Source organism: Phocoena sinus, chromosome 13, assembly GCF_008692025.1.
Source record: "Phocoena sinus isolate mPhoSin1 chromosome 13, mPhoSin1.pri, whole genome shotgun sequence".
Lineage (NCBI taxonomy): Eukaryota > Metazoa > Chordata > Mammalia > Artiodactyla > Phocoenidae > Phocoena > Phocoena sinus.
In genome coordinates this window covers 79,302,111-79,328,533 of record NC_045775.1, presented here as the reverse complement: position 1 = coordinate 79,328,533, position 26,423 = coordinate 79,302,111, and the positions used below count along the sequence as shown (strand labels likewise).

At 41.3% G+C, this 26,423-nt stretch overlaps 1 protein-coding gene across 1 annotated transcript in view; it reads left to right on the top strand.

Annotated features, from left to right (window-relative positions):
* MERTK (MER proto-oncogene, tyrosine kinase) overlaps positions 1 to 26,423 on the top strand; it is a 110,837-nt gene that overhangs the window by 39,319 nt on the left and 45,095 nt on the right. The window contains exons 5-8 of the mRNA XM_032653545.1: positions 8,005 to 8,091; positions 11,380 to 11,495; positions 17,129 to 17,312; positions 25,165 to 25,316. Coding sequence (XP_032509436.1) covers positions 8,005 to 8,091; positions 11,380 to 11,495; positions 17,129 to 17,312; positions 25,165 to 25,316 — 539 coding nt within the window. The remainder of the gene's footprint in view (positions 1 to 8,004; positions 8,092 to 11,379; positions 11,496 to 17,128; positions 17,313 to 25,164; positions 25,317 to 26,423) is intronic.

Genomic DNA, 26,423 nt, shown 5'->3' with positions numbered 1-26,423 from the left:
GGAAGGCTCTTCGAAGGGATCTCTGTTTGAAATGTTTTCCAGCTGTGATTTCCTTTCTGAACAATCTGAGCCGAATTCAATTTGTCGCACCTTTCTGCTCTCCAGATTTTTGTCAGAAGGCAAATTACCCGTATATGGCTCTCTACAATCATATAGATGGTTTTGCTGGTTTGGGCTGAGACTTTTACTGAATTGTAAATAAATGATCCCGTTGGTACAGGGGCAAAAAAAAAAAGGTTACATGCTATGTAGTTCCATTTAGACAACATTATCTTTTTTTTTTAATTTAATTTTATTATTTTATCCAGCAGGTTCTTATTAGTTATCTATTTTATACATATTAGTGTATACGTGACAATCCCAATCTCCCAATTCATCCCACCACCACTTTCCCCCCTTGGTGTCCATACATAAATGACAACTTATAGTGATGGTGTACACATCAGCTCCTGCCAGATGTTAGGTTGGGAGAAGGATGTTCGTAAAAAGGGTGGCACAGGGGAGCTTCTTTTTGGTGATGGAACAGTTCTCCATCTGTACACAAATCTGTACCTGTAATAACATTTCATAGAAATCCCCCCCCCCCACACACACACACAAAATAAAACGACCAAAAGCTGGTGAAATCTGAATAAGGTCTGTATTTTAGTTAATAGTATTGTACCAGGGACTTCCTTGGCGGTCCAGTGGTTAAGACTCTGTACTTCTACTACAGGTGGAGTGGGTTCGATCCCTGGTGGGGGAACTAAGATCCCGCAGGCCGCGAGGTGCGGCCAAAAAAAAAAAAAAAGTATTTATCATACCAAAGTCACCTTCCTAGTTTTGATGGTTGTACTATGATCATGTAAGATCTTACCTTTTAGGGGAACCTGGGTGAAGGGTGCTAGGAACTCTTTACTCTTTCTGCAGTTTCTTGTGACTTGAAAACTATTTCAAAGCAAAGTTTTTTTCCCCCAAGGAAGTACTTTGTCATTGGCAAAATAAAGTCCCAAAATAAAGAGCAGAACTGCAGGAAGCTTTTGCTGCATGGTGTTCAGTGGTGGGATGCGTTACAGGTTAGTGGTTAAGATCCCGAGCTATGATACAGACTAATGCCAGTTCACCACTGTGTCCCTAGGCAACTTACTCACCTTCTTCATATAAAATAGGGGTAATAACAGTGTCTGCTTCATAGAACATTTATGAGGATTCAGTGAAATAATGGATGTAAAGACCTTGGTACCGAAGCAGCCTACAGGAATGACTGAAATGTTACCTGTTACAAATTTTCATATGCAGCAGTTACTAACTCATTGTCAATTTTGAGCTACCTTTCTACCAAGAGTGGGGGACTTAGGCTCATCTTTCTGGTTTTTACTTTTTTAAAAATACTCATTTTATATTTAAATCCACATTTAGAAAACAGCTAAGCTAGTTTTGGTTTTAGTTAATTGGCTATAACTTGTAATGTTCATTGTAATAACAGTTAACAATAATAACTAGAATTTATATAAATCAGTTCGTAATTCTCCCAGTGCTTTTGGTAAAGATTTACTTTGAGCCTCATTGCAACCTGTGATATAGTTAGGCATTTTTTAATTCCCATTTTGCAAATCAGGAAAAAACTTGGAGCAATTTAGGGACCTTATGGCCGAAGGGCTAGTCTTTGCATGGCAGCTGGAACGACCCTCATAAAACACAGACTAGATCATATCAGTCTTCTGCTCAAAGCCCCAGGTTCCCCACCTCACTTGGAGAACAAAGGCCTGACCCACATATTCCCTCTGGTTTGAAGCTTCCGTCACCCTCCAGAATAAACTTGGCCCGTTCCCTCACCCTGAGTCTTTCCTCAGAGGCCATTTCTCAAGGAGCTCCCTCTGACTTGCATATTTAAAATCACAGCCACTTCTCTCTACCCACCCTGACCCCCTGATCCCTGTTTTTCCATAGTACTAATCACCTTCTGATAGAGCATGCAGCTTACTTATTTATTAAGTCTGTTATTTCTCACCCACTTTTCTCCATGAGAGCGTGAGCTCTCTAAGGGTGAGGATCTTTGTTTCATTCACGGATAGATCCCGAGTGCCTGTAAATGTTGAATGAGTGAATTCCGGGCAGATGGTGAATTCCAAGCTAATAAGTGTAAGTCCTTCATTTATGAAGTGTATTCTTCTATTTCCTGCCTCTTTGGGTAGAAAGATGAACACTAGGGAAGAAAATGAAAGGGACAGGATTCCTTAACCTGGAACTCAAAGAACTGCCCTAACTGTGCTCTTAGAAGCTGATTCCTCAGGGATTCCGACCGCCCTTTCCTCCAGGGAACATCCTGTGGCTGGATGTTCCCTAAAATGTCTCTCAGACCTTGCGTCAGGGGCTGTCTTTTTTTAAACTAGCAGAGGACCAAGGAAGAGGGGCATGAACCATCATAATGGACTTAGGTGGGACATAATGGAGTAAGAGGGATGCCCACGAGAAGAGGACACAGTAACAGGAGATGTGGAGACGCTGGTGCTGGGGGCGCTCAGGAGAGTGGGTGGTAGGGTGGAGACGGAGGGGTGTGTGGATGAATTTCTCCCTGGGAAGCCACAAGTGTTTGGGCTCTAAAACTTCAAGGTCTATTCCAGTCTGGTTATTGTTCATCCCGAGGGAGAACAGAAAAGTGAGGGGGGGAGCTGTCTTTCTTAGTACCTCTGGGTTGCTGTGTTCAACCCAGGCTTATAAATGAGTCTCCAGTTAGGAAGCTTGTGCCATTAAGCAAAAAAAAAAAAAATGTCACTGAATACATTAAGCCAAGAAGCCTATATTTGGCCTTAAGTTTTGGCCCATCCAGTTCTGGAGAAAGTTAACCTGGGTTGGAAGCAGTTTCCACTTCTCTCTGCTGGTGTCCTCTTGGCCTGTGGACATTCACCACCTCAGCCCCCAGACAGATCTGCTCTCCTAGATGGTTTGGCTACTTGTGGGCAGTTCTGAATCGGAGTGGGTGCCCTGTACCAGGGAATTAGCTGCAGATCGTCTTCCTGACTTTGTGTGTCCTCTGAAGAGAAACATGAAGAGGAAAAATGACTTCCCGCTAAACCTAAAATCATGTTCCCCAAGGAGAGGTTTCACTCTCAGTATTGATCAACCTTGCAGGACCGAAGAACTGTGGGCTTACCTCATCTTTGGGATCTATAACTAGATGGTGGATCTCAAGGAAATAAATCCCTCCTCTTGTTTCCTAGCAGGGCTTCTCTTGCCCTCACAACCGGTTGGGAATGCCACTTGTAGTTTGTACCCAAGTGTTTCCCAAGAGTTTGGACAAGAGCGATTGAAACCAAATGACTGGTTTTAGCCTGCAGATGTCTGCTCAAATATGTACAAAATATAAGTTGCATAGCCAAAGCAACTTACGTTTTGATTGAGTGTCTTCTGACTGAGCCAAAGCTGATTTTTCTAAATATAAGCCAAGTTTTGCGAGTTCATGTAGCCTGGCAAAACGGGCATCTCATTTGGGAGCTGATGACCTGGAAGGTAAGGTGAAAAGCCAAGTGTCACAGGCCTGCCTGGGAAAGTGACTGGTAGCAGGGGCCCCAGGTGGTGGCTTAGAGGGATCAGTGGATCCTCATCCGGTATGTGTCCTCTCTCTGAAAGTCAGTGCCTGACAAAATGCCCAAAGTCCCGACTCTATGCCGGTTTTTCTTTTTCACCTTCTACTTCCCTGTCATCTCTTTCTCACTTTACGAAAGAAAAAAGACCTCTCTCTGCCTTACCTGGAGTCGCAACAGGGCATCAGTTCTCCAATGCTTTGGTCTCCTCTTTCCTGTCTTAAAAGTGATTGAAAACCTACAAGTTTTTGTTTATGTGAGATACATCTATTGCCATTTACTGAATTAGAAATTAAAACACAATAATACACAAGCACGTTCCATTAGCTCATAGAGCTATGACATCATCACACATCATACACCTTATGGAAAATTCCATCATACATTCCCGAGAGCATGAGAGTGAAAAGGGCAAATAACATATTGCTATTCTCGCAAAAATAGTTTTCAACTTGAGGCCCCCCAAAGTATCTCTGGGATGCCCAGGAGCCTCTAGACCACACTCTGAGAACAGCTGCTGTAGTGCATTGGCTCAAGGTTAACAAAATTCCAGACTACCACATAGAAAATTCCAAATTTTGTCCAGCAAAGGAGTTGTGCTTCCCATAAAATTTTGTTTTGTATGTTTAAAAATTACATGTATATTGTTTTGATCAGTTGTGCCCTAAATAATACTTGTAAAGATCATCAATCTGGAAGAAAGTTTGTTTTCCAATTTCAATACGTAAGTGTAATTTTATCACCGAGAAGTATCACAGGGTGATTAACCAGTGACTTTCAAACACACACATGTATGCCATTAGGGTAAAATTCTGCAGGGGAAGTAGAAAAGTCATGATTGAAAACTTCTGATTTCTGGGAAGAACTATTTCAGCAGGTGATGCTGGGGCTCCCATCCCAGTAATATGTATATTGCATGGGACTCTAAAGGAGTTTTACTTTAAATTATCAGCATATCCAGGGTACCTGAAATTACATTTTTTGCAGCTGTTTAAATGATGAACAGTTTAAGATGCAAACCTCAAAATGTGTAAGAGGCTACATATATTTTTCAAAATTCTTTGGGAGGAATACAAGCAGAAGATCCAAAGACTCCTTGAGGCTGTGTATTTACAGATGTTCTTTTATAGATGTGGCTAGTGGGTTTGAAATAAATATTCCTCTTCAGTGAAATAAATATTTTCTAAACCATCACACAATCTTTTAGTTTCATCTCTCATTCGAGAGGAGGTGACCCAATGTGAAAGAGCTGGCTCCTACCGGGAATTTTAGTTTCTTAGCACTTGGGTTTAGAGAATCTAATTAAGCAATCTGATTTAGGATTTTCCTCCCGTCTGAGGGGAATCCTCATCTTGGAAAATTAAAATACCTGAAGTAGCTATCATATTCTGATGTAAAATTATTTAGGAGAAGTCAAAGGTCACCACAGAATTGTAGGACAGAGAGTCTAGTCAAAAGAGCTCAGATGCTGGGACAGACTTCCACCTGGATAGAAAAGAACAAACACCCACCAACACTGATTTTTTTGTGCACAGCTAATCCCTCAGGAGAGGCACTGACTTGAAAGGGATCATATTTGCATTTCTTCCTAGAACTTCTCCCAGGCCATGTGGCCCAGCCTCAGTGCAGCATTCACTGTGCGGGCATCCAATGTAGACAGACGGTCTTTCCTGGCTGGTTCCCAGCTGGGTTTCCCTCGGCAGCTTGTTTCAAATATTTAATGACTTCATTAGTGACGAGCTTTGGATTTTAAAATCATCCGATGGAAAATATCCTACACAAGTAGATAGAAACAAACAAAAAAAATATAAGCCTTTCAGGCAAGAAGTGAATGATGGCGTATTTTCAAGAATTTTATCTGTCTTTCTCCAGTTTATGATATAAACTCTGGGCCAGGCACCTTGTGTGTCAGAGAGAAAGTTTCCAGATTCAACTAGATGGTAAATATATGGCTGTGCTTTTTGAAAATAATCTTTTAAAATTTTAGAATAGTTTTAGATTTATAGAAAAATTGTGTGCCATCTCGTACAGAGTATTCCCATAAACATCACGCCCACACTCCCCTGTTATGAACATCTTACATTAATTAGTGTGGTACATTTGTTACAATTCATAAACCAATACTGATAACATCATTTTTGAACAACTATATTTAATGTGACACAGTATAGTGTACCATAAAAAATTATTTCACTTCCTTATACCCATTGCATTATTTTTAGAACTTAGCATAATGAATCAGGAATGAAACGTTCCCTAACAGGTTTGTAGATTCAACTTCTCCAGAGAGATTTTCACAGGTGTTTTTGAGACTTTGGGAGGTAGTGGACCTCAGGGTGTCCTTCTGAGCAGCCCTTCCAAGCATGCCTCTTTTTTGAAATTTTTAAAAAATGTTTTGACCGCACCAAACAACATGTGGGATCTTAGTTCCCCAACGAGGGATCGAACCCGCGCCCTCTGCTTTAGAAGCTCAGAGTCTTAACCACTGGCCCACTAGGGAAGTCCCAAAGCAAACCTCTTTATCTCGCTGAAATGTCCCTTCAGTAAATGTAAGCCTGAAACTAGCACATAGCTGATTATTCTGTTATCTCTGGAAATTCGTGATACATCATTACTAACTAAAGTCCATAGTTTATTCAGATTTCCTTAGTTTTTACCTAATGTGCTTTTACTGTTCCAGGATTTAGTTGTTATGTCTCCCTAAGGCGCCTCTTGGTTGTGACAATTTCTCAAACTTCCCTTGTTTTTAATGACCTGGACAGTTTTGAGGAGTACTGGTCAGGTTTTTTGTAGAATGTCCCACAGTTTGGAACTGTCTGATGTTTTTGGTCATTTTTCTTATGATTAGATTTGGGTTATATGTTTTGGAGGAGGAAGACCGTGGAGGAGGAAGACCGCAGAGGAGAAGTGCCATTCTCATCACATCATATCAAGGGCACATTCTGTCAACACGACTTCCATTGTTGGTCTTGACCTTGACCATCTGGCTGAGCTGGACGTTTGTCAGTTTCTCACTCAGAAGTTTTCCTTTCATTCCCCTTTCCATACTGTCCTCTTTGGAAGGAAGTCACTTTGTGCAGCCTTAAGGAGTCAGGAGTGATGCCCCTCTTTGGGGGCAGAGCGTCTGTATAAAAACCATTCGGAATTCCTCTGCATGGAGCATTTGTCTCTTCTCCCCCTTTTATTTAATCATTTGTTCATATCAATATAGACTCATGGATATTTGTTTTATACTTTGGGTTACAATTTAATGCTACTTTATTTTCTTGCTCAAATTGTCCCAGCTTTGGCCATTGGGAGTTCTTTCAGCTGGATCCTGTGTCTCTTTGCCGTACCCCCATCCGTGTGTGTGTGTGTGTGTGTGTGGTGTATGCTGTTTGTGTTATATTTTGCTCCAGGCTCATGTGTGTTTTGCTCCAACCTGACAATCATCCATTTCTCCGAGGAGCTCTGGTTCCTTTCATTGGAGAATAGTATTATAAGAAACCAAGATCTGGATTGCCTCTCTTCCTTTCTCCTTAAAATTAATGTCAACTAATTTTTTTCATTTCCAAGATGTCTTCAGACCTCTGAAATGATAGAATTTTCTTCATTTGGCACCAGTGTCTTTTCTTCAAGTAATTAATAATGATGCCTTGTGTTTATATAATTCCTTATGAATACATTGATTTTTACTATTAAAAAAGGATTCATTACAACGGATCACCTGAAATTTTTAAAACCGTAACTTTTATCCTGCTGTTTCTGGTACCCTGACATGTCCATGCTATGTCGTGGCGTGTACGGGGTGCTAAGCAGGAGATTGTCTGGGTGAGCCTCAGAAACTACTTGTCTTGATTTGGGGGCCAGTGATTCCCATACCTCCTTGCAGAAATTTTAAAACTAAATGATACTTCTTTGTTACCTAATGTTTCATCATCGGGGAAAAAAATAAAGGCTTTTAATGAATTACAGCTGCCTTTAAAAAATTTTTTTTAACATCTTTATTGGAGTATAATTGCTTTACAATGGTGTGTTAGTTTCTGCTTTATAACAAAGTGAATCGGTTATACATATACATATATCCCCGTATCTCTTCCCTCTTGCATCTCTCTCCCACCCTCCCTATCCTACCCCTCTAGGTGGTCACGGAGCACCGAGTTGATCTCCCTGTGCTATGCGGCTGCTTCCCACTAGCTATCTATTTTACATTTGGTAGTGTGTATATGTCCATGCCACTCTCTCACAGCTGCCTTTTAAGCCCATGGTTGCCTTGCTCCTGGTACATAGGGTTTAATCCTAGGTTTGTTTTTCAAACACCAACACGTATTTTTAATTAACTTTGCCTTTATGCTTGAAGCAGTGAACCAAGAAGTAAAAGGATGCTGAAACCCCCATAGGATTCTGATAAACAGAAGCCTGTCTCTCTGCAGCTGGTCTCACGGCTCTCCTTCCCCTCCAGGTCTGACTGAGACCGCGATCTTCAGCTGTGAGGCCCACAATGACAAAGGGCTGACCGTGTCCAAGGGCGTGCAGATCAACATCAAAGGTAAGCAGCAGGGTGGAGTGCCCGCTGCATGTTCCGGGGGTTAGGGGGTGCAGTGTGATCTCTGCAAGCCAGCTACCTGGGATTGAGTCCTGGCTTCCCTTTGTGACCTTGGACAAGTCACTTAACCTTTCTGCCTTCAGTGTTCCCCTGTGTAAAATGGGGATAATTACAGAACCTACCTCCTCTTGAGGGTTCAATGAGATAATGCAAGTAAAAGTACTCATAACAGGGCCTGACACTTGTCTTTGATCAACATTAGCTAGTTTAGTTCTGCTCAGATGGAGAAGAAAATTGTCTGAAATGCTGACCCTGGATCATCTTGGCTCCTATTTTCACTTTTTCCTTTTCTACCCTGAACTAGTCCCCATAACTCCTTGAAGAGCCCCCAGGGTGGGCGCAGCTTGGGGCACTGATCTGAGGATGGGCTCTGTCCTTCCTTGGGCATCTGGGGCTGAAGCAAGTCTCCACCAGCAGCTGTCCTGAGGAAGGAGAAGGTCAGAGTCACTCTTCTTCTGGGGGCACAGGGCTTCTGTCCCTCTCTCTCCTAACCTCCTCCACCCGCCTTGCTTCCTCTGAGCTGGGATATAACAGAATGAAAGGCGCATGTTTGAAACCTCCCCCAGGCTGGTGGAGACATTCCAGTCCAGTTATCTGCCATTGGATTGGACAATCCAAACCAATCATCAGATTCCTCCTCCTTTTCTGGGATCAAAGGTATTTAAACCTGAAACTTGAAAGGAAAGGAAAACCTACTGTCCTTTTATCCCTTTCAACTCATCTCCCTTAACCTTTCTCATAGAAATTCAGAAAAATGGTATGTTTTAGTATTTGTTCTTAATTTATTTTTAATTAATTACTTTATTTTTATTGAAGTATAATTGATTCACAGTGTTGTGTTAATTACTGCTGTACAGCAGTGGTTCAGTTATACATTATATATATATATTCTGTTTTTAATATTCGTTTCCATTGTGGTTTATCATAGGATATTGAATATAGTTCCCTGTAGGACCTTGTTGTTTATCCGTTCTATATATAAAAGGTTACATCTGCTAACCCCAGCCTCCCATTCTATCCCTCCCCCTTGGTGACCACCAGCCTGTTCTCCGTGTTATTTGTTCTTAAGTTAAATATTGAGAGGCAATATTGAGTTCATATTCCTTTTGGTCTTATCCTTGGGGAAATAATAGAGGGGAAAAAGCAGAATGTGTTTAATAATGAGTTAAAGGGTGGGTAGTGCACAGCAGGAGACTCAAAATTACAAGAGGCATACTTTTTAAAGATGCTGATGGTTTAGTTTCAGCAAATCAACTAGAAGAGGCTATGAGAGGGCATTTTCAAAAAGTTCATTGGAAGAAAAAAAATGAGCAAACTGAAAGTTACTAGGAGAGGAACTGAATAACTTCCTTCCTTCATTACAAATTCCATTATTACAATTTTCAAAAGAAATGGTGAGAATTTCAGGAATCCACGCGTGGGCATACATTTATAAAGACATTTTCATAAAATATCAACATCTTAAAGTTTAAAAATCCATAAAATGAGAAGCACTTCCTGAATTTTATGCTTCAGACAGAATCTCAACTAGGACTTTATTTTAATAAAGCCTATTTCCAAACCTTATGTTTGGGGCTTTCGTTGATTTAAGCACGTATATCAAAGCAACCAAAACTCCCTGCTCGTCTGTTATCAACTGAGGTATATACGTGGCCAAACTTGAATCTGGAAAGGCAGATACCCTATTTAGGGAAGTGAGTCAAACAAAACACTGACTCTTTCCCATTCATCCGTCTGTGTGTCTCCTGGTAAAACTGAAACTCCTGAATACCATACCCAGTGAGCACTTAACACGGTCCCAGCCTTCCTTCCCTCTCATCCCCTGCGCATCCTGTCCTTGCCTTTACCACCAGCGCCGCTCCCCCAGACCTCGTGCGTGCGTTACCACATTTCATCCTCACCCCAGCCCATGGAGCAGTGTGGTCACTCCCCGCCCTTAGTAGAAGCGGGAACTGAGTTTAGAGAGGGCATTGAGCTGTGCCATGGGCCATGCAGCTGGCTAGGTGGTGACCACACTCCCCAGCCCCTGCTGGTACTCACTGGTCTGCTTGCTGCCCCTGCAACCAGCTTCCAGCGTCCTGTTGAGGGACACTAGTGCTGGAGTCAGGCAGACCCGAGTTTAAGTCCCCATTCTGCTGCTTATGAGCTCTGTGCGCTTTGGCAAGTTTTTAACTTCTCTGGTCCTCAGTTTCCTCATCCGTCAATGGGGATCGTAAGACTGCTGCTCTGATAGGGTTCTTCCTATCAGACTAGTCGTGTTTAATGAAGTCCATAGGTTCCTGGCACAGAGTAAGCACTCAGAAACATTAGTCATCATTTTGGATTATAAGTGCGGTTATTACCATTAATTAAGAGTTAAACGTATGGGAATTTTCTGGTGGTCCAGCGGTTAGAACTTCGCGCTTTCACTGCTGAGGGTGAGGGTTCCATCCTTGGTCCGGGAACGAAGATCCCGTGCGGCACGGCCAAAATAAATAAATAAAAATAATATTGATCCACAGATTTTAAGATATATTTCTTTTTTAAAAAGTTAAATATAGCACAAGAAACTAAAACCCTCAAACTTCGGATCCTTGTTGGATTCTAATTTAAATATCTATCCATGTCCCACCCGTGGCTGCGGTCATTGCACGTTCATTACGGTATGCCCTCCCCTCCCCGCGAGCAGATGCACTTGGGTCTTTTGCTTGAGCTGACTCTTCCCTATTCCTCAGCCTGGAAAGCTTCCTTCCTCCATCACACACGCGCATATGCATGCACGCATGCACACACATGCTTGTTCCCATGGTACCCCTCTTTTCTCAGCACAAGGCACTCATCCTCAATTAATGTGGGTCTCCCCAACGCAGCCTTTAGCTCCACAAGGGCAGCGCCATGGCTCTTCACCCCCATTGAGAGCACCAGCGCCCAGTGACGCCCCTGCATACAGCAGCAGGAAATGGATGTCTCCCCATCCTTGTCCAGCTAAAAGTTCTCACTTCATCAGGGGTCAGGAAAGCAGGTCTACATCCCACTTCTCTGGCCCTGGCCGAGCCATCCTATCACTGCAAGACTTCTCCGTAGGCTAATACCATTACCCTTAGGCGTACGATGGCTCCTCTTTAAAACTAGTGTTTAATTTTCCCAGTCTCAAGAAACAGAAGTAGGCTTGGTATTAATGCATTTGTTTGGTAGCTGTGGCCTCCTGTAGTTTATAATTGTGTCTGTGGTGTGTCTTTGTTTTTTACATAGCAATTCCCTCCCCGCCAACTGAAGTCAGGGTCCGCAACAGGACCGCACACAGCATCCTGATCTCCTGGGTCCCCGGTTTTGATGGATACTCCCCGTTCAGTGACTGCAGCATTCAGGTGAACTTCCGTAACGAAAAGAAGTAGCTGTTTGGTGCTCAGTGGGTCTGCCTGATTTTTCTTCCTCCTGAGGATGGGTGCTGAGATCATTTCAACACCCCCGTTCAGAATCCCTTGACCTTCCCCCCGATCAGCGTCCACTGGGCATGCACCATTTTACGATGTTCTGCCCCTGCCCCTCCCCGCGCCCCTGTGATGCTGCCTCTTTCCTGTGCATGGTCCAGGGCCAACTGGAAGAGAAACATGTTTCCAAGATAGAATGTCACGAGACCAGGGAGAATTCATTTTTAAGATACAAAAACCCATCTGGCTTGTAACCAGGAGTCCAAGGAGCCAGGTCCTCTGCAGCCTGGCTTCTCCTGGGTTGGTGGCCGTGACGGACAGAAGGGCAAGCACAAGATGGATCCTCTTCACTATTGAATGTTGCATCTCAGCCTGTGGCTTCCAGGGAAACCTGGGGATTACAGGGCTTACAGAGTCATCACCCATTTTTAACCACTGCCTAAAATTGGTATAAAATAGACCTGTAAGAAATACAGGTTAGCCATCCTAAAATGACACCTTGCCATGAGATAGGCTCTGCTCTGAGTGTTCATTTCATAAAAAAGGGAAGGGTAGGGCTTCCCTTGTGGCGCAGTGGTTGAGAGTCCGCCTGCTGATGCAGGGGACACGGGGTCGTGCCCCGTTCTGGGAAGATCCCACATGCCGCGGAGCGGCTGGGCCCGTGAGCCATGGCCGCTGAGCCTGCGCGTCCGGAGCCTGTGCTCCGCAGCGGGAGAGGCCATGACGGTGAGAGGCCCGAGTACCGCAAAAAAAAAAAAAAAAAGGGGAGGGTAGCAGTAACTACCTTTTACCGAGTGCCCACAATGGCCCAGGGACTTTGCAGACATTATCTTACTTGGAACCCACACCAGCACTGCAGGGCCACAGTGCACACAGAGCCTGTGAGTGGCAAAACCGGAATTCAAGCCCAGGAAACTCTGATGCCCAAAGCAATGCTCAGGACCACCTGCTCCTCCGTGTCTCAGGAAGACGTTGCAGGTGGGAACAGGTAGTTGAACACACATGGATTATCCGCTGAAAACAGGAATGCATTCTGCCTGTACTTGATCATACAGTAAGGTCAGGGATTATTCTTAGTTTTATAAATGTCTGGTCTTATTAGGTAAAAACATATTAACCTAACATGGGCCAGTCATGCCAACTCAGCTGAGAGAAGTGACTTTCATAGAATTTTATGTGTTGACAACTAGATGTTTTTAATACCAAGTGGAACTCATTTCCCTGCTCTTATTGCCTCCCACCCTCGTGTAACAGCTGTTTCTTCTCAGAAGAGTAAAAACATATCATCCCCAAAATAGCCTCCACCCTCACCCTGCTACCCACAGCCTTGCTTAATCTTGTCCAACGTTATTTGCAAACCTCCCAAGTACTGGTAAGTGTTAGGAATTCTCCTTGTGTCTACAAAGTCTCACCAGGGATATCCTTTTTTTTTGAACAGCTTTTTTGAAATACATTTTACATACCATAATATTCACCCATTTAAAGTGTACAATTCAGTCGTTTTTAGTATAGTCAGAGTCATCTGACTCTGTCAGTCATCGCCATTATCTTATTGGGACTGTATTCATAAGAGATATTGGCCTGTAGTTTTCTTGTGTTAGCTTTTTCTGGTTTTGGTATCAGGGTGATACTGGCCTTATAGAAAGAGTTAGGAAGCGTTCCCACTTCTTCTGTTCCTTGGAAGAATTTGAGAAAGGTTTATGTGAAATTGTCTTCAATATTTAGTAGAAATCACCAGCAAAGCCATCTGTTCCTAGGCCTTTGTTTGTAGAAAGTTTTTTGAGTAATACCAGCTCAATCTTTTCACTTGTTGTAGATCTATTCAGATTTTCTACTTCTTCGTCAGTCAGTTTTGGTAATTTGTGTGTTTCTAGGGATTTGTGCGTTTCTTAGGTTATGTAATTTGTGGGTATACAGTTGTTCATAATCTTCCATTAGAAGCTTTTTTTTTCTTTGAAGTTAGACGTAATGTCCCCTCTTTCATTCCTGATTTTAATAATTTGAGTTGTCTCTTATTTTTCTTGAAGTTAGAAGTAATGTCCCCTCTTTCATTCCTGATTTTAATAATTTGAGTTGTCTCTTATTTTTCTTGGTCAGTCTGACTAAAGGTTGGTCAGTTGTATTGATTTTTTTGAAGAACCAACTTTTGGTTTCATTAATTTTTAAAAATTCTCTTTCATTCATTTCTGCCCTAACCTTTATTTCCTTTCTTCTGTTTACTTTAGCTTAATTTTTTTCCCCTTTTTGTTCCTTATAGTGAAAGTTTAGGTAATTGATTTGAAATTTCTTCTTTTTTAATATAGGCAATTATACTATACATTTCCCTGTAAGCACTGCATTGGCTGTATACCATAAGATTTGGTATTTGGGGGTTTTTCCATTCAAAATCAAGTTTTTGATCACTTTTCTTATGATTTCTTCTTTGTTCTATTGGTTATTTAGGAGCGTGTCATTTAATTTTCACTTAGTTGTGAATTTCTTAAGTTTTCTTCCTTCGTTGGTGGTGTTTAGAGGATATACTTAGCATGACTTCCATCTGTTTTTTTTTTCTTTTGGCCACACTGTGCGGCATGCAGAACTTCCCTGGCCAGGGATTGAACCCATGCCCCCTGCAGTGGATGTGTGGAGTCTTAACCACTGGACCAGCCTGGAAGTCCTCATCCTTTTAAATTTATTAAGGCTTGTTGTATGGCCTTGCATATGTTCTATCCTGGAGAATGTTCCATGTGCAGTTGAGGAGACGGTGTATTCAGCTGTGGCTGGGTGGAACGTTTATATGTCTCTTAGGTCTAGGTGGTTTATAGTCCTGTTCACTTATTCTGTTTCCTTGTTAAACTTCTGCCTCATGGTCTTACCTATTATTGACAATAGGAAATTGAGGTCTCAACTATTATTTTTGAATTGTGTATTTCTCCCTTCAGTTCTATCAGTTTTTTTGCTTCATATATTTCAGGACTCTGTTGTTTTGGGAACAACCAGGGCCTGTTTCCCTGTATATGGACATAACTGAACCTACATATGGACACAAATAAAGCATGGAACAGCCCTTTTTTTAAGAAAAAATAAGGTATAGTTTTAGGTACACAACATAGTGATTCAAAATGTTTAGAGATTATGCTCCATTTATAGTTATTATAAAATATTGGCTATATTCCCTGTGTGGACCAGCCTTTTTAAAAATTGTTTCCAGTTACTGAACTGTTTGAAGAGTCCAAGAGGACGTGAGACTCCTTCCCATAGGAGGGTGTGTTACTTTCAGGGAGACTGAGGAAGAGTACTGCCCCCACTTGGAGAAGAGTGCGTCTCAGGGTAGACGTGAGGTAGAGGGGAGGTAGAGTAGGGTGGTGGAGTGGTCTGAAAACACCAGGTCACCCCTACAGGTGGAGGATGATCACACAAGCTTCACTTGCACTCTCTTTGCCTTGGCTTTGGGTGGCCAGGGTGTGAAAAATCATCCTGACACTGCTAAATTGCAGCCCCTCTTGCCCACCTTGGATCCTATTGTGCAGGACATGGTTATCCTGTCTTTGCCCCACCAGCTAGCTCAGGCTTCCTTCACCCATTCTCCTTTCCATCTCTCCTAGGGTTACCGGATTTAGCAAATAAGAATCCAGTTACTTTACAAGTTAATTACGCTGTTGATTTTGTGTCATACCTATACCCATAATTATTGGTGGTCTATCTGAACTTTAAATATAAACGGGTGTCCTTTATTTTCTCTGGCAGTCCTAGTGAGGTTGATCAAAACTGGCTCCACAAGTTATATACTTTCACATTCTGTTGATTAACAATGTATTCCCATTTCTGAAGAGACCAAGTATCATTTTGTAGCCGAGTCCCAGTTTGTTACAATTTTAAACTCTGACTTGGTAACAAATGAATGTTTTGGACAAGATTCACATCCACCCACTAGCAGGACACACCCTCTCACTTCCCCTGGTCTTGGCATTAGTTCCTTTCTTCACCCATTTTTGGGCTATGGACTCCGTTTCTATTTTTAACTCTCCCACGTATGTCTTGCCATTTCATGCCCTCCTTTCCCCCAGAACCCACCGAGCACTGTTAGAGAAACCCGTCTTCTTCTAGGAACATGCCCTCCAAGAGTGTCCCTGTGCCTGGAAATGGTCCAGCGCGTTGTTCCGGAAATAGGGCAGGGGTGGGGAGCCAAGGTTTCCTCCACCTTAGTTCCAGCGCTTGGTCAGCAGGAAGTAGGTGCAGACTCTAAAGTGAAGAAACAAAGAGTGATTTCTGCCAACAGCCACCACCAAGATAAGCACACAGCTCCTGGTTTCTCCTCTGGTGGCTCCTCAGGCCAACTGGTACCCTCTTGTCACCCCGCAGAGTCTGCGGGTCTGAGTCAGAGGTGAGACTCGGTCCCAGCACCGCCCTCATGGTATCCACTAGGGGATTTGGAATTCCAAAATGTTGATCTGTGGCCCCTTGACCTAAATGCAAACACACATATCCTGAAATAACAGCATTGTTTCCACACTCCATAATTGCAAGCCCATTATTATCAGAAATATATTTTGTGGGTTTAAGATTTTTTTCCCCAAATTGTTTTTGGTGGCTTCTTTTTTGTCCAATACGATTTTTGTCTTTCTGATTTTATATGTACAACATATTTTAGAAGTTGTGAAAAACATACAGTGAGAGAAAACTCTGCATGATCCCCGTTCCCAGATAAGAGGTTTCCTTAAAGGAAAAGCTGGAAGTTTAGCCTGAGACTGAATTTTGCTGGGAATCCCTCTCTCTTGCCTGTGCATACAGAAGACATGGAGAGGGATGTGGAGAGACTGGTGGAGTTTATGGAGAGAAAGATGAGGTACAAGGACTCAGGGGAAAGAGCTGATGGGTTTTTAAAAGATTTGGAGAAAAGCTTGTTGGGTGAGGTGCAAATGACCCTTTCCTATATCTCCCCACCAAAAAATGCCATACAATCTATACTATCTGTGTTTGCTTTTGGAGTTGAATCTATATGGGAGTGGGAATTGGGGGGTAAGAATAAAGGACATGCTAAAATTAGCCTCAAAGCAAGAGCAGAATTCCTCAGGAGACATAATGAAAAGAAATACAGATTTTTAAAAAAAATTTTAAGTATCTCATCTTCTAAAGTAGGATTTGGGAAATATTTTCTCTAAAGGGTCAGACAGTAAATATTTCAGGTTTTGCCCCACATACGAAGTCCCTTGTCTTTACTGCATATTCTGTGAAACAGCTGAAAAAAATGATCAAGAAGCGAAGTGATTCTGAGGAAGAGCTACTTTTATTATAAGTTATAATGTAGAATAACTATAATGTTATGGTGACGATTATTTGCTCTGTTACCTGCTGGAGTGAGAACACTTCTTTTAGGCGTTTTTCGTCAGGTCCTCAATTGTTGCACCAAGTGAGTAGCCTGAGTACTACACAGGGATCCTGGTGGGAAATTTAAGGTGTGGCCCGAAAGGAAGCAGGTACTTCCCCTCAGTGGAGAGGAAGGGCCATGTACACCGAATGCATGAATGCCCCAAGTCTGACATTCCTACCCCCTTACTAACGCCTGGTCCACAATTTTACTCTTCATTTAGGTCGAGGAAGTTGAGCCACTGAGTCATGGCTCAGTCATGATTTTTAACACCTCTGCTTCACCACATCTGTATCAAATCGAGCAGCTGCAGGCTCTGGCGAATTACAGCATCGGTGTATCCTGCATGAATGAAGTCGGCTGGTCCGCAGTGAGCCCTTGGATTCTGGCCAGCACGACCGAAAGAGGTAATTCCTGGGGTTCAGAATGGATATTGTGCCTGATGGCGTGTGATGAAACAGATCCTTCCCAGTGGCCTGATGCAGAGTTTAACTTTTTCTTTGTGTGGCCTTCGTCTCTGGAGGATAATTTTATGGAGGTGACCAATGAAAATAGGAACGATGTTTCCTTCTATACTTGAAAAGCGTTTAGTGACAAACTTTATATTTACTATGTATAGGGAATATTTTCTTTTACATAGGAAGATATTAATAGTAGCATACTCTTTATAGCATATATTATTTTAATTAAAATACAAATATATGAAAGTTATTACTCATAGCATCAAACTTAAGAAAACTAATAAATGTGAAAGTGGCTAATGTTCAATAAGCACCTACTACATGCCAGGGACCATCTTAGGTACTTTACGTGCATTATTTCATTAGCTCCTCATAGCAATCATATGAAGTAGGTACTGTTGTCTCTACATTATTTTCTCATAGTAAATTTTATTTACATCTGTAAACTTTCATTTCTGTGTGCTGCTTTTGATTTCCAAGAGTTTGTGTTTTTTTCTATGAATATTGGAGTGAATATTGTAGTTATGTTAGATTTGAATTGTCCAGTTTCCATTATTTTCCAATTTAGAGCTCTGGATTACTCAGAACCTCTTTCCTGCCCTTAACTCCAGCCTTACATAATCAGTGCTCCAATTTTAATACAGACGGTGGGACAGGTCTAGGTCATAAATTGTTAGGGCTTAATCCTTGCACAAATGAAACTAGTGCCAAGATTGTAAAATATCTTAAATGAGGAAGAAAAACCTCTGAGAAGAATTTTTATATGGTGTTTCCTTTTCATTCAGTTTAAAAAACTTTCTGGTTTCTGTTTTGATTTCTTCCTTAACCCATTAGTTATTTAGGTGTCTAACATAGTTTCCAAATACTTGTATTAGTGATTTCTAATTTCATTCTGTTGGGGCCAAATAACATAATTCATATCACTTGAATCCTTTGAAATGTATCAAGACTCAATTTTACAGCCCAGAACACGGTCTATCTTGATAAATGTTCCATGTGTACTTGAGAATGTGTATTCTGCTCTTATTAGATGGAGTGTTCTATAAATGTCACCGTGGTCAAGTTAGTTGACAGTGTTTTTTCAATTGTATTCTTATTGATTTTATGCCTCCTTTTTCTATGAGTTATTTAGCTGGGTGCATTGAAATCTGTAGTCATAACTGAATTTATCTATTTCTATTTGTAGTTCTAGCAGTTCACATATCTTGAAGTTCTGTTATTTTGTGCATAACTGTGTAATATTACTATGCTCTCCTAATACATTGGCCACTTTATCATTACGAAATTATTTTCTTTATCTTTGGTAATATATTCTGTGAAATCTATTTTATCGATATTAATAATAGCCATTTTACTCTTTCTTTTGATTCCATGGCGTATCTTTTATTCATACTTATTTTTAACTTACTTGTATCTTTATATTCAATGGGTATTTCATGCAGGCAGTACTTTACTTCACAATCCTTGCCTTTAAATTGGGGTATTTATTAATCCATTAGAATGTAATGATATCATTCATATGGGTAGGTTTACATCTGTCTTCTATTTGTTCTGTCTGTAATTTGTTCCCCTTCTTTTGGGTTCATTGAATGTTTTTATTCTATTTTATCTCCTTTTTGACTTCTTAGCCATAACTCTTTTTTTCTGTTCTTTCAATGGTTGCTTTAGGGTTTATAGTATACAGGTTTAACTTATTACTATATGCCTTCAAGTGATGTTATACCACCTCAGGTATAGTGTAGGAACCTTAACATAGTATACTTTCATTTTTCTTTTGATATCTCCAGATATTTATGCTATTGTTGTCACTCATTTTACTTTTACATATGTTATAAACCCACACTAGATTGTTATTATTTTTGTTCAAAGAGTCATAATCTTTTAGAGTGATTTATATAATTATAAAAAACCTATATTTACCCAGTTGCTATTTACCCAAATGGTAGTTACCATTTCTAATGTTATTCATTTTTTGTGTGTGTAAATCTGTACATATTTCCATGTGGTATTATTTTCCTTCTTCCTAAAGGATTCTTCATTACTTCTTGTTGTGGGAATCTTGGTGAGAAATTCAGCTTCTGTATGTCTGAAAGAAATCTTTATTCTACCTTTGAGGGGTTTCTTTGGACTTCATTTTGTAAGATATTTTTATTAGGTATAGAGTTCTAGGTTACTCCACTGCCTTCTTGCTTGCGTTGTTTCTGATAACAAATCTGTGGTAATTCTTAATTTATTCCTCTGTGTATAATGTGTCTTATGTCTCTGGTTTTCCTTTTGTATTTGATTTGGAGCAATTTAATTATGGTGTGCCTTGGTGTAATTTTCTTTATATCCCTTGGGCTTGGGGTTCATTGAACTTCTGAGGTCTGCGTGTCTATAGTTTGGCATCACATTTGGAAAATGTTGGCCATTGCTTCTTCAAATATTTTTTTCTGTTCCCGCCTCTCCGCTCCTTTGAGGACTCCAGTTACCCATGTATCATATCACTTGAAGTTATCCATAATTCACTGATGCTATTACTTTTTTCCCTGCTTTTCTCCTTGTGTTTTATTTTGGGTAGGTTCTATTACTATGTCTTCAAATTCACTAATCTTTTCTTGTGCAGTATCTAATCTGCCATTAATTCTATCTAGTGTATATTTCAACTCTCACATTGTAATTTTTGGGGTTTTTTTTGTATCTTTCCTGTCTCTACTTAACTTTTGGACCATATGGAATACAGTTATAATAACTGTTTTAATGTCCTTGTCTGCTAATTCTAACATCAGTCTTATTTCTGGAGTGGTTTTGATTGATTCATTTATATTCCTTGTGGAGAGTACTTTCCAATTTTTCTACATGTCTGGTAATCTTTGGTTGGATTCCTGACATTGTGAATTTTACTTTGTTGAGTACTAGGCATTTTTGTATTCTTATAAATAGTGAGCTTTGTTTGGGGTCACAGTTAAGCTAATGGGAAAAGACTGATCCTTTTGACATTGCTTTTAGTATTTGTTAGGCTGGACCAGAGCAGCGCTTCATCTAGGGTCAACTATTACCCACTATTGAGACAAAACCATTATGTGTACTCTACCCAGTGCTCCTTGAATCATTAGATTTTCCAGGCCGATTGATGGGAACAGGCACTATTCCCAGCCCTGAGTGAGGCCCAGCCACTCTTATCTTTAATGTTTTCATGTGGTTCTTTTCCTGTCTCCCTCCAGAGTCATCCTAGTGACTCCTTTGCCATCTCCTGGGCGTTTGTCTTTCTTGGTTTACTGTCTCTCATTCTCATGGAGCACATTCTCAATCAGCTCTAGAGAGAATATATATATATATAAATAAAAACTATGGGACCTTGCATGTCTGTTTGTCATACTGGATTGGTAATTTTTCCTAATAGAGAATTTAAGGTTGGAAATGATTTTCCCTCAAAATTTTAAAAGTATATCTGCATTGTTTTTTAGCTTCATGTGTCATTGTAGAGAATTTTGATAACTTGAGTTTTCTAGGTGAACTGTTTGTTAGTTTTAATTTTTCTTTAATATCTTTTCTCTTTAATCATGGTGCTGTAATGAGCTGTGATGTGGGATTTGTTTCATTCATCATCATAGGCATTCAATCTAGGAATGCAAATGCTTTGGTTTTGAGACTTTTTCTTATACATTTTTTCATTTCAAAATGTTCTTCTATTTTTCTTTCCAGATAACTGTATTAGACATTTGTTGAAACTCTTTTAATTGCTTCCTCAATTTTTTTTACCTCAAATTGGCCTCCTTTTAAAAATTTTTATTCTACTCTTCTTTTGGAGATTTACTCGATTTATCTTCTAATTCTTCTGTTGAATACTTTATTGAAATTGGCAATGTCATATATAAGAATAATTTTATTTTTCATTGACAGTTTTTTCCAGTTCTCAATTATGAGAGCCTTTTCTTATCTTTGGCTATGTTAATTATTGGTTTTGTTTGTTTGTGTTTTAGTTTTCTCTAGTTCCCTGCATTGTCTCTGCCTCCTCTGAGTGCTCTGTCCTGTGTTTTGTTCTGGTCTCTGACATTCATGAAGGAGGCCTCCCCAGCCTCTTCTGATCTTCCACTATCTCTCCTATTAAAGAGTGAAGAACCAGCGATTGATGGGAAGCTCTGTGAGCATGGGTGGGGCTTGTAGGCTTCACTGTCAGGTGATTGGCCAGTGACCTAAGTGTTTTAGTTTGGATACTCCCCCGTGTCAATATTGGCTTTCTTTCCCCCAGAGCCACTTACTTCCTCTAGAATTGAGTCTCCTGTCTGCTGCCTCAGGAATATGAACACAGCTGCTGATGCTCTAAGATCAGGTGGGGAGGAGCCAGAGGTGGAGTCCCCCTCAGTCAGTGTATGAACTTCCACTTATTTCCCTAGTTGTCAGCCCCTCATCGTGCCTCCATTCTACTGGTGCCCCAAGTCCAGTAGCTTTTCAGTTCAGAGAATAAAGCATCCTGTCTCCTGTGGGAATTTGAGGGATACCTGCCAGCTGTGTGTGGTGGGAATAGGTTAGAGGGATCTCGAGGGCTACTTCCTGATCAAACTTTCAATCTTGCAGTTTTAGTCCCCACTCTGGTCCCTTGGTCCTCTGCTTCTGAGCCTCTCTGTGGTTCTTTGGGGAGAATCCATTTACTGAGTTAATTACACCTTCTTACTCTGCTTTTCAACTTTCATACGTATGTTGGCATTCCTCTTCCACTGTTGGCTCCTCTGTACCCTGTGAGCTTATACTGTTTTAAATTTCTTATTGTCATCATAGAGGGGTTTTAGGAGGGAGTAGACATAAAGACATGTTGAGTCAACCATGTTTCCCTGTAAATTCTACTGTGTGACTCGTTTCATAGGTACAGCTTTAGCTATATATTTCCTAAGCTGAAATTTGCTCTAACTTCATTATTACTGCTCCTGGAATCAGCAGAGACAAAGAGGTTATAGTGCCCTTTTGTTTCCCTTTCAGATATATCAGAAATATACAATTTAATCTCCCGTAAATAAAAATACAACAACAGTTTGGTGTATGTTATTGCATATTTACTCTTCCTATATGTAAAATACTTATTTTCTAATTTCTAAAATGGATCATTGATACGTACCTTTTTGCAGTTTTTTTTTTTTTTTTTTTGCGGTACACGGGCCTCTCACTGTTGTGGCCTCTCCCGCTGTGGAGCACAGGCTCCGGACGCGCAGGCTCAGCGACCATGGCTCACGGGCCCAGCCGCTCCGCGGCATGTGGGATCTTCCCGGACCGGGGCACGAACCCGTGTCCCCTGCATCGGCAGGCGGACTCTCAACCACCGCGCCACCAGGGAAGCCCCCCTTTTTGCAGTTTTATTCACCCCCCCACCATTAGATATTCTTTCATATCAATTTACCTGGTCTCTCAAATTCTTTTCAGTGTGGGGTGGTGAGTAATCATTGGAAAATTATCAGAATTTATTATATCGTAATTATTAACTGAACATTACATTTATTCCTTTCTGTCACTATTATGCTTCAATGAATATAACACTACCTACAGCAGAATTTTTCTAGATTAAATTCATGGAAAGAAAATATTGGTCAGGAGGCATATGTTTTTCGGTTTTAATAGCTACAGTCACGTTCTTCCCTCCCCAGAAAAAGAATGTAGTTGTGATCTTGACTTGTTTCCCAAATTATTTCGTACACATACTGTACCCACATACATACTCTTCCTAAAAAGCGCGTTAACGTTTATTATCCTTGTATATAGACATTTTGACATAAAGTGGTTATGTGGCTTGTGTAGAATTTGCTATAAACCAGAGAGTGAAAACCAGCGCTAAATTCTACAGTTCGTCACCTAACCCAGCAAATAGTATTTGACCCTCTGATCTTCATTCATGAGGTGCCTTACACACGCACGCACGCACGCATACACATACATATTTAAATTTATTCACTGATTAGCTCTGTTCAGATCATTAGTAACCTGGCTCTGGACTTTAAAACGTGGCTTCCTCCTGAGATCAGCAGTGTTCCCTGCCTTGTACAGCTCAAATGACACAGAACTGATCCCCAGCTGGCGCCAGCTTCTTGACCTACTGCTGCACAGGTGTCTACTGGAGAATCCTCTTGGAGTTGTGTGTGTTTTGCTTCCCCAAGAGGAGTCCATGAGCTCTACCTACCTCCTTCCCTGTCTCCCACTTCTTTGTTGTTTTAGTTTGGAAAGGGCTTACTTTTTTTTTTTTTTATTTTTTTTTATTTTTGGCTGTGTTGGGTCTTCGTTTCTGTGCAAGGGCTTTCTCTAGTTGTGGCAAGCGGGGGCCACTCTTCATCGCGGTACGCGGGCCTCTCACTATCACAGCCTCTCTTGTTGCGGAGCACAGGCTCCGGACGCGCAGGCTCAGTAGTTGTGGCTCATGGGCCCAGTTGCTCCACAGCATGTGGGATCTTCCCAGACCAGGGCTCGATCCCACATCCCCTGCATTGGCAGGCAGACTCTCAACCACTGCGCCACCAGGGAAGCCCAGGGCTTACTTTTTAAAAAAACTTTCATTGAAGTAGAGTTGATTTACAATGTTGTGTTAGTTTCAGGTGTACAGCAAAGTGATTCAGTTATATATTCTTCTTCAGATTCTTTTCCATTATAGTTTAGTACAAGATATTGAATATAGTTCCCTGTGCTATACAGTAGGTCCTTGTTGTTTATCTATATTATATATAGTAGTTTGTGCCTGTTAATCCCAAACTCCTAATTTATCCCTCCCCACTCCTTTCCCCTTTGATAACCATGTTTGTTTTCTGTCTGTGAGTCTGTTTCTGTTTTATAAATAAGTTCATTTGTATCATTTTTTAAGATTCCACATATAAGTGATATCATATGATATTTGTCTTTATCTGTCTGACTTCACTTAGTATGATCATCTCTAGGTCCATAGCACTTGTGTGAGTGTGTGTGGCCTTTTTTTTTTTTTTTTTTTTTTGCTCCTTTCCCTTGCAGTACGCGGGCCTCTCACTGTTGTGGCCTCTCCCACTGTGGAGCACAGGCTCCGGACCCACAGGCTCAGCGGCCATGGCTCACGGGTCCAGCCGCTCCACGGCATGTGGGATCTTCCCGGACCAGTGCACGAACCCGTGTCCCCTGCATCGGCAGGCGGACTCTCAACCACTGCGCCACCAGGGAAGCCCTGTGTGTGGCCTTTATAAGAGAATTTTATTTGAGTGGTTCTTACAAAGATTGTTGCAATATGAAAGTCATTTGTTTGATAGAAATATCAAGCTGTCTTGTCAAACACACTAAAGTAACCCAAAAATATATTTCAGAGCTCACAGAGCCTAAAAAGAGCAAAGATGATATGCAACAAGACAAAACTATTTCTGCATTTCCTATTTCTTGCTCGGACTGCCTTGCCTACCAGCCTGTCACTAAACGTCTTGAGGAAATGCAGGGATCGTTTTGTTTGGAATCTTAGACACAAAGCTTACTTTTCTAAACTCGGGATATCGTAATGGTCCTCGATTGAAAAGAAGGTGAAAGTCCACTTTTTTTTTTTTAATGCGACATTGAAGAGATTTTATCATGAAGGAAGCATTGGAAAATGAGAAGAACTAACATTTTCTGAGTGCCTACAATGAACTAGACACCGTGCTAAGCACTTACATATAATATCTTAATAAATCTTCATAGAAATGTATGAAAGTCCACTATTAATCTCAGCCTCATTTGAGTGCTTTCCGTAGAAAATTAAAAAAACAAACATACAAAAACCAAGAAGAGAATGACTCTCTATGTGCCTTTCTTCGTACTTCCTCATCCTTCTCTCCTTTCTCTTTTGTAGCCCCGTCAGCAGCACCTCTGAATGTCACTGTGTTTCTGAATGAGTCTAGCAACAAGGTGGATGTCAAATGGATCAAGCCTCCAATTAAGCGGCAGGATGGGGAACTGGTGGGCTACCGGATCTCTCACGTGTGGCAGAATGCAGAGACGTCTGTAAGTCTGAACTTCAACAGGGTGCACTTGTCTTCTTGGATTTGCTGATTTAATACTGCTTTAGGATCTTTCCTTTTGTCGTGAAAAGGCCTGATATTATTGGGTTAGGCAAGGCACCTTTCAGCGGGAGATAAACAATGTAGTAAAAATTAGAAGTGCCTGAAAAGTTATAAAATTCCAAGAAATCTTTGGGGCTTTCCTCACTCACCCTTCATCCATTCATTTATTTCATTAGTCAATGTGAATAGAACTCATCCTCTGTTGTCACCTGATTCTTGCCTTCAGGGAACTTAGGCTCTTTGAAGAAGACGGTGTGAACTACTGAGAGGGGTTACCGGGCTTAGCAGTCCTGCAACTCATAACCTCTTGAAAATTCCAGAAGCTGATTGTCAGGGAAGCCCCCCAGCCTCATAGCAGATGGCAAGAGTAACTGGACCCCGAAAGAGAGGGTCGAGCAGGCTAGCAGGTGGATTGGCACAGCCCTGTAGGACGTACTGTATAGCACAGCTTTGTTAGACGTGACTCCAGTCAATCCCAGAGGGCCATCTGATTTTGATTGCCGAGCGGTCTAAAGATGGTGGGAACATCTGACCCAAGACAGAAGTGGTGAGGGGGACAGCTGACTGTGGTTAGGTGGGCAGCTCCCAGACAGTCCCCTTTCCCACTTGAGAAAGGAAGAGGGTTGAGGTGACACTGACTTCTCATGACACAGAGGATCTGTAGAAGAGCAGACGCACTGGCTTTATCCTCAGGACTGTCTCTTCTTTACCGCCATTGCGGAAAGCATGCTTTGTTGTTTTGTGTTGTGTTGTTGTTCTGTGTTGTTACAGTCCTCCTTGATCTAACCCTGGTAATAGGTCAGACTTCAGCATCCTTGTGGCATCTGTAGGGAGCGTCACAGGAAAGTTACAATTTCTTGGCACGGGCGAGGAAAGGGGTGAACAGCTGCACTGACGGATGACGTCCAGGCTTTGTGTCGGTCACTTTTAACCTCATGTCACCCAGCTTTTATCAAAACTGCTGTCTTCCAAAAGAACAATTTGAATTAATTTTTTTTCTTTTCCTGCCTCAGTTTACCTATCAGGAAGCAGACTGTCGGAAGCAGTA